This window comes from Ostrea edulis, chromosome 3, assembly GCF_947568905.1.
Source record: "Ostrea edulis chromosome 3, xbOstEdul1.1, whole genome shotgun sequence".
In the NCBI taxonomy this organism is placed as follows: Eukaryota; Metazoa; Mollusca; class Bivalvia; order Ostreida; family Ostreidae; genus Ostrea; species Ostrea edulis.
Genome location: NC_079166.1, coordinates 40542218 through 40554909, shown reverse-complemented (window position 1 = coordinate 40554909; position 12692 = coordinate 40542218). Strand labels below are relative to the sequence as shown.

The window sequence follows — 12692 nt, the reverse complement described above, 5'->3', positions numbered from 1 at the left end:
AATTTTGATAATAGAGTGCCACTAGTTATTACTTTGTTAATCATAAATTATAAAATTATGCCAGACAACAACTTTGAGATCGTAATCAGGCAAGAATTTTGAGGTCGTCGTCAGGTGCTACACCTCAGACCCTGTACCATGATTCTGTAACTGGATCCAGCTCGTAGCACGACATGGCTCCATAATTCTTATTCGATAGTATGTATTATGTGTATAAAACTGAAGATGCATAATGTAATAAGTGGTTAGTTAGTACTTATGTTAAAATTGTATGACAGATAAAATATCAACCATAAGAAGTGGTATACTTAATTACATAACATATAGATTTAATTAATTAATGAAAATACAGAATAGGTGCAAAATCACAAATCGCATACATCCAACAAGCTTAGATATATTAAGTATAATAGTATTGCAAATGTATCAATGAAAAAAACTGCTTAGAAAACGTATTTCAAAACTTTTGATTGATATTCCAGAATTTATCTATCTTACAAACAAAAATGTTTAATTCTATGCATGCTTTATTTCATGTCTAAGTCGACAATTTGCAATAAAATACTAGACCTTTGAAAATGTTTAATATCTTAACATGTAATTAGATATTTCAAAATAAGTACATTGGATTCAGTTGTGAATAAAATTGCAAAAACCTAAATATAAGTATTGCATTGAGTATGAATTTCAATCATAGAAAATAAAAGTGATATATCATGTTGGTCATAACTGAAGGATACTGACCAGAATTTAAAGTCTAAACACATTTTTCATAATTTGATAGATGATACTGATCATGCGATGTGAAAAACACTTGTATGTACATGAGACAACAATTCAGTAAAACAGCAATTTTCAAATTTTCAAAACAAAAAAATGCAATGTGTACCACTTTAAACAACAATTTTAATAATTTTAACCAGAAAAAATGAGTTAAAAATAACGATATTTGTAATTTCACTAAAAACAATACTGTGTGTGATCTGTAACAACAATGAAACAATTACACATATATTCATTCATTAGATAGGACACACACACTTTTTTTTATTACACATCTGATATAGGACAGCTAATATGGAATGCGTCGGTTCCAAACCTCCCACCCTTAACAAATATTGACCAGTCTCTAATTATATAAGACTGTCTTTTTAAAAATATTCTTTGTCGCGTACATTTGAAGAAGAGTATCAACGGATCTATTTTCTGTTTTGTAGGTATCCTTTATTTACAATATACTTTAAAATACTTGACAAACTCTACTGAAGTACAATTATTTCTGCGAGGAAAATAACAAAAAGGGCATTGTTGGCACGTGTAAACTATCTTTCTCATGTTCCAAAAACAAACATGCATGCACGCATATTATCTCAAAATGCCATCTCTACATAGTTGACAAGTTCAGTATTGATAAGAAATACTATTGTACTATGGTACCTTAACAGTTGTCATCAAGTAAATAATGTACTATCACTTTTCATTTGCTTTGTCACTTTAATATTGACTGATGAACATATGGCAATTAAGAAATCAATGGTTTAAAAGTATAAAAACTCCGAATCATCATGAAGTACGCACTGGGATACTGATTCTGAAGATTGCAACATGGGACAACATTCATCTCATGGTTATCACTGTCACCACGGAGCCAGTAAGATATTTTATGCTATTATCCTTCTGAATAATACAGTCAATTTCATTGGTTGAGGGCTGGTCACGTAGAGGGAGACAATTCGTGATGTCTCCCTCACGCGCAGGGTGACAACTGTGTTGTCGCCCTTTATAACATAATTTCTAATGGCACAAGCGAGAAAGCTCTATCAAAAAATAATTGAAAATATGCAGGATCGTAAATCATAAACTTCAGCGTCAACATTAACGGTCACAAATAACAATCGAAAAGAAATACATTTCCATTCTAATGCAATTTTGCATTTCACTTCATGTTTACGTTTTTCTCTTGAAATACGTTACGAAATGTTTACGTTTGACGTTATGTTTTTGCGTCATTCTACTGTGACGTCACAATTGAAATCTTTCTCTCGTTTAACGTTCTCAAACCTCAATGTTTTGCTTTCGTTAATATATATATCTAATAAATGTATGACATTGAGTTAAAAAAAAATAATGTATGTAGTTGAGGGTAACATTGATTTCACCCCTCGAAAACTATTGAAAAGTTATCAGAATTTTCTGCAGAGAAAGTTATTACGAATATGTTGACGTTTTAAATTAAAAAAAAAAAAACCGGATACATGGTACAAGTCAATAAATGTGTGATAGTTTTTTTAACGTTCACATTCTTCAGGATAATAAAACTATTATGGACTGTTTAGCAGGGAGACATCACAAATTATCATGTCTGAGTAGGGTTATCACCCCTGGGTGCATATTTATCTGTCATAGCAACGTAATGCAAGACTGCATACACAAAAGTACTATGACGTCACAGTAAGTATCATACCATTGAAAAGTAACGTCGAAGTTGATATTGCGCGAAAAACATTTGAAAAAGGTAAGAGTCTAATAATAAAATGAACAATACTCACCCGACCTCGTGGACACATCTTGAAATATGACTATGCGTATAATTAAATATTTGGTAAGTAATGTAGCAAAATTTTAGGACATGTTTCTTCACAAAGCAATTCGCTTCTGGCCTACGTGAATACAACCAAGATTTATTAGAGTAAGTAGTTAATCGTAAATACATCAATATTGTTAAAATCAGTTATTATAACACGTTCTTCGTATTACTTATTAGAGACAAAAATGTTCCCTTTTGTTTATTCCGAATGGTACATAAGTATTCAATTTTTTCTTCCATACATTTTCTCTAAGCGACGATAAATGTTATCTTTGTAAAGTTTTTCAATTCCTATTATAGAATATTCGTCAATACTATGACAATCTATATAGAAATGAATAGCAACAGGGTCATCAGTTTCTCGTCTAATAAATGACAAATTCAAAACATGCATTTGATATAAAGTTACCCCAGTTTCTCCCACATATACAATTTTGTTGCATTTTTTGCAAAACACTCCATAAACTACATTGCTGGATTTACAATTGATATAATTTTTGATATATTTGTTACCGTTGCAGTCCTCAAATTGATTATAGTTTTAATGACATATTGACATAAAGTACACTTTTCAGCACCACACAGCTCGCATAAATTTTCTTTTCTAAAAAATAGATTATTGTGTTTGTTATGTACCAGAATGCCTTTGAACTTTTTTGTCTCTTTTAAAACCCACTATGGGCATATCTATAAAAACGTTTTTGAGGCGGTCAGAAATTTCAAGAATTTTTGACGTTATTTCTTAAATCTTATGAACAATGGGAAGCCATATAGAATAATTTATCAGGGTCTCTACAGCCCAGTAGCTAAGTACTTCGTTACTAGCTTGAAAATACGGATGTATATCTAATTGCTCTCTCTCTCTCTCTCTCTCTATATATATATATATATATATATATATATATATATATATATATATAAATCAGTTACATGAGATTCAGAGATATAGAAATCACTGAGTAATGAATTAAACTTGTCTGACTTTTAGGTTTAATTTTTCTTTATATAATCAAGCATCAAAATATTACAACTGTTTTAAGCAAAAAATTTTTTTTTCAGTCTGTAGTGGAGTTGGCAAACGTGAGTATGAATTTACAAGTTTTATTGTATTTTTTCGCGTAAAATTAAAGTGATGAAATACAATTAGGCACTTGCATACTTTACAGATAGGCTCATCATAATGACTTACTCACGGCTATCAAATTCATGCAGAGGTTGTGGAATGATTTCCCTTTTGAATAAAAAAAAACAAATACAACGGGTGTGACCGGTCAACAGGGTATGCTTACTCCTCCAACGCACCTGATCACACGTCTGGTCCATGTTTGCCCAATTATTATCAATTCCGAATTCTTTGTATGATTTGAAATTTATCCGTGTTCGTAATCTTGCTAAATAGAAACAAATTCCAATGATTTACTAAAATAAATTTGTGCCGTTTCAGGTGGTGACGAAACCAGTATGTCATCCAATATGAACAATGCAGGTAACCTGTTAAACACATTTGTTACATGAAATCCATCTCTTCGACAGCTGCTAAATGACAAGAGAGATCTCAACTGAAGTATTCTTATATTTTTATCTGTTTCCTTTCGACCTTTCAGTAGTATTTCTACCAGCCCCTTTATATACAATGTGCAATTGAATATAGTGATATATCTTTCATTCTGTTAATTGATGTCATATTTGATTATAGTTTCCTTAAACAAAATTCAATAATGATTATTAACGTCTTGATTTACGAAAGTCTACTCATTAATGTTGTCATGCCATATACATTGTACATTGTTATTTTTCTTTGCAAATCAGCAATGGTCAGAGCGACCAGTTTATGCTTTGCAATCTTGGCAGTCAAGATGTGTATGAGCAAACGCTTCAATAAACGACCAGAGAGCCCCGAGGAAATGAAGCTGAAAAATGTTTGGTTTGAAGGAGTGGATAAGATATCAGAGAACACTGCCCTACCGAAGAGTTTTGATCGAACCAAAGAGACTGACGTCATTATCCATGGCTACTTGGTGGATACGTCACTTCCGGCTATACGAAACCTTGCAGACACCCTTAGACAGGTAGAAGTATTTCATTTCTTTATTTATCTGTATTCTTTATTTTTTCAAACACTGGTTCGCTATCATAACTACAACAGAAAGATGTTCACCTGCCGAGTTTTAACTTGTTGAGAACGTCTAAATATCAATTAGCTACTTGTATTTATACCAAATCAAATTGTATTGTATTCATATGAAACCAAAAATGTTTATTTCTAAACAGACATCATGTTTGGATCATATGATATATTTCATACAGGTATTGCATATCCATATGCATTGATATTACGGTTTTAAGGACCGCACGTATTCGTTTTGAGGTTGCCGCATTGCCGATTTTATCGAATTTTCAATAAAATAAAAAATTGGTAATAGACTGTTGTATCTGGGGGAAAATCCGCATTCGTTCTAAATTTTCCCGTCTTGCATTTGAAATTCACTTGCAAATCAAATCAAATAAAATAATCTTTATTTTAAGTCAGACATCGTTACAACAAAAGAGCTATTTACCGACTAGACTTGCATGTTTATGACTTCCGATTCACAGCCCAGTGTATCAATTTAATTCATATTTACTAATAAAGAGTAAAGGTAGAAAACTTCCTACCCCAATTCATAAACAGGGATCTGTAATATTACCTCCAAGTAAATGAAAATTGTAAAACCGCCTGCACTTTCACTTAGCACAGTCACTTTAACCAGTGTATCTAATACATAGATTGACTTCATTATTACAAGAAAGGTGGAGATAACGAACAGTGGTCAATCTCATAACTCCTATAAGCAATACAAAATAAAGTTGGGCAAACACGGATCCCGGGATATACCAGAAGTGGGATCAGGTTCCTAGGAGGAGTAAGCATCCCCTGTTGACCGGTCACACCCTCCGTGAGTCCTATATCTTGATCAGGTACATTGTAAGCGGAGGTATCCGTAGTCAAAATCAGTGTGCCAAGAACGGTCTAACAATCGGCACGAAGCACGTCAGACAGCATTTGACCCAATGATAGGTTGTATTGGCAAACTAGTTCGTTATAATGACCATAGAATTTTCGAAATGCTGACTTTAAACGAGACTGTTGGAACCCCTGCACTATCAACTTGTTTGTCAGTAGCCTGCTTCGATTTAAAAACTTACCATACGCAGAGCAAACTCTTGCGTAACGAATCAGTTGAGAGATATAAACACCATATGGAGGTGATAACGGAATATTACTACATAAATAGGGAAAGTTGACGATGGAGAATTGAAATAATCCCGTTTGTCATACAGTTGAGTTGTCAGTTTGCCGTTGATATCTACTTTCAATAAAATATGAAAGTATGAAGGAGAACTGGATGACTCTGTGGTGTCCTTTATTTGAAGTTCACTGGAATATATTAAATCGACATGTGAATGAACATTAATCGCCAAATACCTACGTTAATGTGGTTTAAATAAAAATATACATAATAAGAACTGTGTACCTTGATAAAGTCTTGTTATCAGCATAATGTATGTACTATATTGAATTCTTATTGATGAAAACTTATATTTGAGCCTCTAAATTGTTTTGGGTCCTTCATCATTTTTGGGCACCTGTCAAAATGGCTGTGATAGTGAGTGTGCAGAAGGTTTTACAATTTCAGTAACTTGAAGTTATTGTGGAACTCAATTTACGAATTAGGGTAAGACATTCCACTTAAAAATTATATTTAAAGTTCCACATTCTAATTGCTTCTTGCAATGAACAAACATTTTGTTTAGTGGTACAATATAATGAAGATTGTGCGAATATACTAGAATACAGAATAGAATTTTCAATCACGTGATTGATTGGTTGGATTTTTTCTCACGGCGACCTTAGATACCCTATATTTAGAGCTATACACCTTAACTCTTTAATCATAGTATATCCGAATCGAAGGAATATAACATGGCCTATGTTCCGAATGAATCATTTATAGTCAGTTATGTATTTGTTACAGACATGTTCTGCAGTCTCCAGTTCAGATGACCTTGCCTAAAATTTTGTTGTTGGTGGCCCAGATAAGGAAAGTCTACTGTGTTCATGATTCAATTACATAACTTTTACGTTTAAAGTTTCTTTTCCAACAAGTTCGAGATTAAACAAATGCCTCAATCATCTATTTTGTTGCTTATGAAAGTGTGAAAAGGCCTTCCCTTATCTGTTTTTGCGAAAATTGGCCTCTCTGAACCAGAGAATTGATTTTATGTGTTCTAATGAATTTTCAATCAAATTCCTTAATGGTTAGCGATGATAAATTCAAACACCTGCACATAACTGACTGACAACTTTGCCCACATTTTGTTATTCTAACCCGGGACTTTATCTTCTGTCTCTGTATTAAGCACCGAATTTGAATAGTTTTTTAATATGATTTAAATGCTGCATTCATAGAATAAATTGGTGTGAAATCTTTAAACTAGGTGTAATGTTTTAGTGTGACACCATTTATAAAGTTACGCTGTAGCACAAATTACCGTCTTACATACAGGAACAGTCCTCTGCTAAACAGTTCCAACAAATTCATATAAGACAACCAACGTACCTTCCAATTTAAAACATGAAACATCGAACATTTTATCCGATTTGCATGTAGAACATAAATTCATATGCAATGATTTTGTGTTCAGAAAAGCGTCTTCTGGTAATTCTATTTTGGAAATACGTAGGAGATTTGCCACATTTTTTTTAAAAAGTTCCTTTTTGACATCTCGATCAAAATGCAGAGAGAAATTACCCTACCAATTGACCGACTTCACAATTTCTAAAATAAGAGTCACAGTACAGTATTGTTAAAATGAACCATATCTTATGTCCCGTAATGGGTCTATCCGTCTGTTTCTCTGTCCGCAAAAACTATATCCGTGGTCATCATTTTTGAATGGATCTTGATAGTGCTCTCATATTTTGAAAAGACCTTTTGTTTAGTAGCAAATTATTGTTAACCTCTTGCCCTTGGCGTTTGACCTACTTTTGAAAAATTTACCTTAGCCATAACATTTGAATGGTAAGTGATAGGGTTTTCATATATTTCATATGGGTACGATAATTATTTTTGCTGTCATATGCGGACATCAGTGTTTCACAAATACATTTTGTTCCCATTTCAGTTGAGAAGATAAGTGACGAATACATTTTCAGATTTATGATACTCACAAACTCAGCCGTGTATATGCTTGTTTTAATATATGCAAACTAAATGTCCTTTTAGTATCAAAATTCTACCGTTGAATTTTCGTTGACTCTAATGCAATAACTCACAAAATATGAAGTTTGGGGATTAAAAGGTCAAGCCAATAATCAGTAATGTTTATAACGCTTTCATATTTTTTTTTATTCAATTGTAAGTTTGCAAGCAAACACTTTTCAGTTTTTCGATATACCAATCCCGAAAAATTTCGGGGGGTTGAATTTTGGAGATACTAAGCTGCGTTTGTTATATGATTTTAAAATGAACCTTTTTTATTTCAATTTTGATCCCGGCCAGTCTTTAACATATGTTAGCATCATTAGCCATAAAGAAAAAAAAACCGAGATGATAAAGATCGATTATTTTCAGAGGAAAAACAATGTTTTGCTGATTGACTGGGCCTTGGGAGCGGGAGTGAACTACGCTCAATCCGCCTCTAACGTTCAAACTGTCGGGGCTTACGTCTATAGATTCCTGGAAAAGAACAAGATTCCGTTGGACAAGGTTCATATCATCGGTCAAGGCTTGGGAGCACACGCTGCTGCAGAGGCAGGGGAACATTCCAAGGGAAAGATCGGTCGTATTACAGGTAGGTATTAAAGTCTGGTCCTAGCATCTAAGACATGTGCATCTTTTCTCCTTTGAATTAACTATACATCCTTTCATTTATGATCAAAGTGATTTCTTATCTATATAGTTTTCAACCTTGTTAGCTTTAGAAGAGGATTCGAAGAGCAAATCAAAGTACACATAGTTGCAAAAAAATTCCGTCAACCTCCGAAAAATAGATCAAACATGTCTTTGCAATGACAGAATATAATGCATCACTTTAATCCGAAATTTCAAGCCTTTGTTTTCACTGTTTCTTAAGCTTTAACAATTCACTATACCCCATACCTTTTCTCAGTAGTGGTAAGGGTAATTTGGTTTGTTGAAAGTGTTACTTTCACAAACACAAAGTAAAGTGTTACCTTCACAAATACAAAAGGAAGTGTTACATGTACCTTCACAAACACAAACCAACGTGTTCCCTTCACAAACACAAAACAACGTGTTTCCTTCACAAACACAAAACAATTATACGTGTTACCTTCACAAACACAAAGCAAAGTGTTACCTTCACAAACACAAAACAATTATACGTGTTACCTTCACAAACACAAAACAACGTGTTACCTTCACAAACACAAAGCAACGTGTTACCATCACAAACACAAAACAATTATACGTGTTACCTTCACAAACACAAAACAACGTGTTACCTTCACAAACACAAAACAATTAGACGTGTTACCTTCACAAACACAAAGCAAAGTGTTACCATCACAAACACAAAACAATTATACGCGTTACCTTCACAAACACAAAACAAAGTGTTACCTTCACAAACACAAAACAACGTGTTACCATCACAAACACAAAACAATTATACGTGTTACCTTCACAAACACAAAGCAAAGTGTTACCTTCACAAACACAAAGCAAAGTGTTACCTTCACAAACACAAAACGAAGTGTTACCACCACAAACACACAACGAACTATTTGCCCAGTGTAAATTATGATGTTACATTTTGCAGGTAAGCTCAGATTATTTCAGTAAATTACTAACTACATCATGAATATAATGCATATTGTCCAAATTTGTAACAAATTAACCGACTTTTATTGTTAACATACTTTTATCAAATTCAATCAATATTAAATGTTCTGTTTTTTCTTTCAGGTCTAGACCCAGCCAGTCCGTTATTTGAAACTTCAAAGTTTGCAATCAACAAAGAAAGCGCCCAATTTGTAGACATCATTCACACGGATGCGCGACCGTTTGGTGAGAACATAATGCTCGTTCATTTCCTAGTTGACTTGCGTGAATATGGCAGAAATATTAAACGTTTTAAAATTTTTGCTGATCTATAGAAAACTTTTGGATACGATAGTTCTGTGGTTTTATAAATTGAATAGCAATGACTTATCAAATATAAAACTCACAGAAAATTAGACCATATACTAGTGTTTCCGAATATCCTTAAAAGCGGTCGTTAATTTATCATCAAATATTGTATAGATAATGTACTTCGTTTTCTGATATAGTATATTAAATGATTAATGCTACTTGGTTATATGCACTGAATTTAAACTTTGTTATATGATTACATACTTTCTTTGGACTAAACGTTTTCTAAACAATTTTGTTTCTTAGTAATATATTTGCCTATGATTGGTTTAAATTGACATTATTTCTACTTTACAAAAAATCCTGTTTTCTTCTGGGAAAAAGTCCCTCTGACGCTCTTTTGGTGTATGTTGTATATGTCTCATCTCAGCACATGCGCATTAGATAATTCTAGACACGTTTATCAGATACACCAGTAGAGTATCTAATTTCAAATCAATGTCAATTAGTAAATGATCAGTGACATCACGAAAAGCAATTAATTTCATATCAATGTCAATTAAGAAATAAACATAACATGCATACATGATCATTCGAGACTCCAAGAAAAATACAAACATTTGTAATTCTATCAAAGCACAAATTCATCGAAAATAAGTTCTTACATTGTATACCTTACAAATTCCCTTTAATTAGTGTCATGTATATCTATTTGACTGCGAATAACTCCGTTTACCTGATCAGGATATAGGGCTCACGGCGGGTGTGACCGGTTAAAAGGGGATGCTTACTCCTCCTAGGCACCTGATCCCACCTCTGGTGTGTCCAGGGGTCCGTGTTTGCCCAACTATCTATTTTGTATTGCTTATAGGAGTTATGAGATTGATCACTGTTCGTTATCTTCACCTTGCATATCGTTATACCAGAAGTATGAATAAAAACAAATAAAATATAACACTAGATTACAAAGATAACACAGTTATTAAGGTTGTGTAAAATGATTTTATTTACGGAAATAGACCCACCAGGTATTCTAAAGCAGGATTTTCCAACAGATATCATAATGACATGTTCTTAAATTACGCAGTGATTTAAAAGGCAAAACATCGGAAGCCCATTAAAATTTGATAATTGATATATTTTATGAGATAATTTTTCATTGAGGCATAATGCTAAAAGGAAAGCTTGTAACTTTCTTTCATAAGGTCTAGTTTTTTTTTCCAAATGTTACCGATTTTTTTTCAAAAAAGGATATTGGTATCCATCATGGAAACTAAAGAAAATTCCCGATTACTACTGTATTAAAGACCCCTGAAATGCAACATCCTGGGTTTTATTTGTTTTTTGGTTTTTTTCTGTTTGTTTGTTGTTTTTTTTTTGCATAAGGTTCACGTCTGTCAGAAACAACAGCAATAAAATAACGGCCATGTTTTGGACCTTCTAGAGTAGTCACATCTTATTACAAACTGAACACAGTCAAAGCATGTCTTTATCTTTTATCATTTGTAAAGAAATCAGAGCTCTAGAGACATGCCAATTGGCAGGTATATCATGCAATCATATTCATTGAAGAAAATTCAAAAATTATGTTATAGAATTAAAATTACATTATTTCTCGAAATGCGCATCTGGTGCATCAAATTTGGTACCGTATAAGTTTTACATTATGAACCCTGGGTCGAGGCCTTTGCTGGTGGACTGTTAGTCCCCGAGGGTCTCTGCAGCCCAGTAGCTAAATACTTCGTTACTAACTTGAAAATACAGATGTATATTTAATTGCTGTGATAAAATTTAGAAATTCATTTAAAAATTAAGGATTATCTCCCTCATGCATAGCTCTTATCCTTGGACGAATTTGGCTCCAGTTTATGGCACTCTAGTTTTCCTTTTAGATCCCAGAAGTTTATTGTTATTTCGATTTTCCAAAATTTCGGCTTGAGCATCACTGAAGACATTATTTGTCGAAATGCACATCTGGTACATCAAAATTGGTACCGTATAAGTGTTACATCACATTAATATTAATAAATATGGTCCTATCATGAGTGTGAAGTATAACTACATAAAGATGTCTACTTGATATGATAAGATGTAAACTTCCATTTCATTTAGGTTATGGAATGAAGAAAAGATGCGGCCATCTTGATATCTACGTCAATGGTGGAAGAAGACAACCAGGATGTACCTATAACCCGAAAAACCCTGTTAAGATCCATACTCTAAAAAGTAAGAAAGTTCTATATTTCTAAACATCTGATAACAATTGAACGGTCTTTATCTTATTTCATGATAATGTTTCATTCATTCTAGAGGCAACATTCCACAAAGCCTGTGGACATTTGAAAGCTGTAGGATATTACGTGGAGTCGATCTCGGACAAATGTAAACTCCGAGCCTGTGAATGCACATATATGAAATTTCTTGCGTCTAAATGTAGTCCTAACAAGTGTGTCTTCTGGGGTTATGATGCTAAGAAAGGATCTGAAGGAATGTACTACGGCGTTACCGCCACCGCCTACCCGTACTGTCGAACAAACGGTTCCGAGTAGATCCATCAATATGAAGATCTATAGACCAGACCCATGAAATATTTCCTTAAATCGATGTTTTTTGTTTCTTTAATAAACTATATGCATCAGGCGTTTTCTTTAATGTTTTATTTACTAAGAACGCCATTTTTGCTGCTTCTGTGAACCTGGCAAATTGGTAGTTTTCTCTTTGTGGATTGTACAAAACTATCCCGTAGAAAAGGTTAAGAAAATATCATACTCCTATAGAGATTACCAAAGAGTAGGACCGGCATGGACTCCTGGACACACTAGAAGTGGATTCAGGTGCCTTGGAGGAGTAAATATGCCCTGTTGACCCACGTGAACCCTCTCTGTTGATCAGGTGAACGGAGTAATCCGTAGTCAAAATATGTGTGTAAAGAGCCAGTTCATTTGAAACACTTCACACAGCATTCG

General features: G+C 33.5%; 1 protein-coding gene across 1 annotated transcript; it reads left to right on the top strand.

Moving 5' to 3' along the window:
• Positions 1 to 1569: 1569 nt before the first annotated feature.
• On the top strand, positions 1570 to 12366 carry LOC130053443 (pancreatic triacylglycerol lipase-like). Its single transcript, XM_056160719.1, has 8 exons — positions 1570 to 1651; positions 3647 to 3667; positions 4032 to 4073; positions 4397 to 4656; positions 8203 to 8422; positions 9559 to 9660; positions 11839 to 11952; positions 12037 to 12366. The coding sequence occupies exons 1-8, from the start codon at positions 1606 to 1608 to the stop codon at positions 12273 to 12275; spliced, it is 1044 nt and encodes a 347-aa protein (XP_056016694.1). The 5' UTR covers positions 1570 to 1605; the 3' UTR covers positions 12276 to 12366.
• The last annotated feature ends 326 nt before the right edge of the window (positions 12367 to 12692 follow it).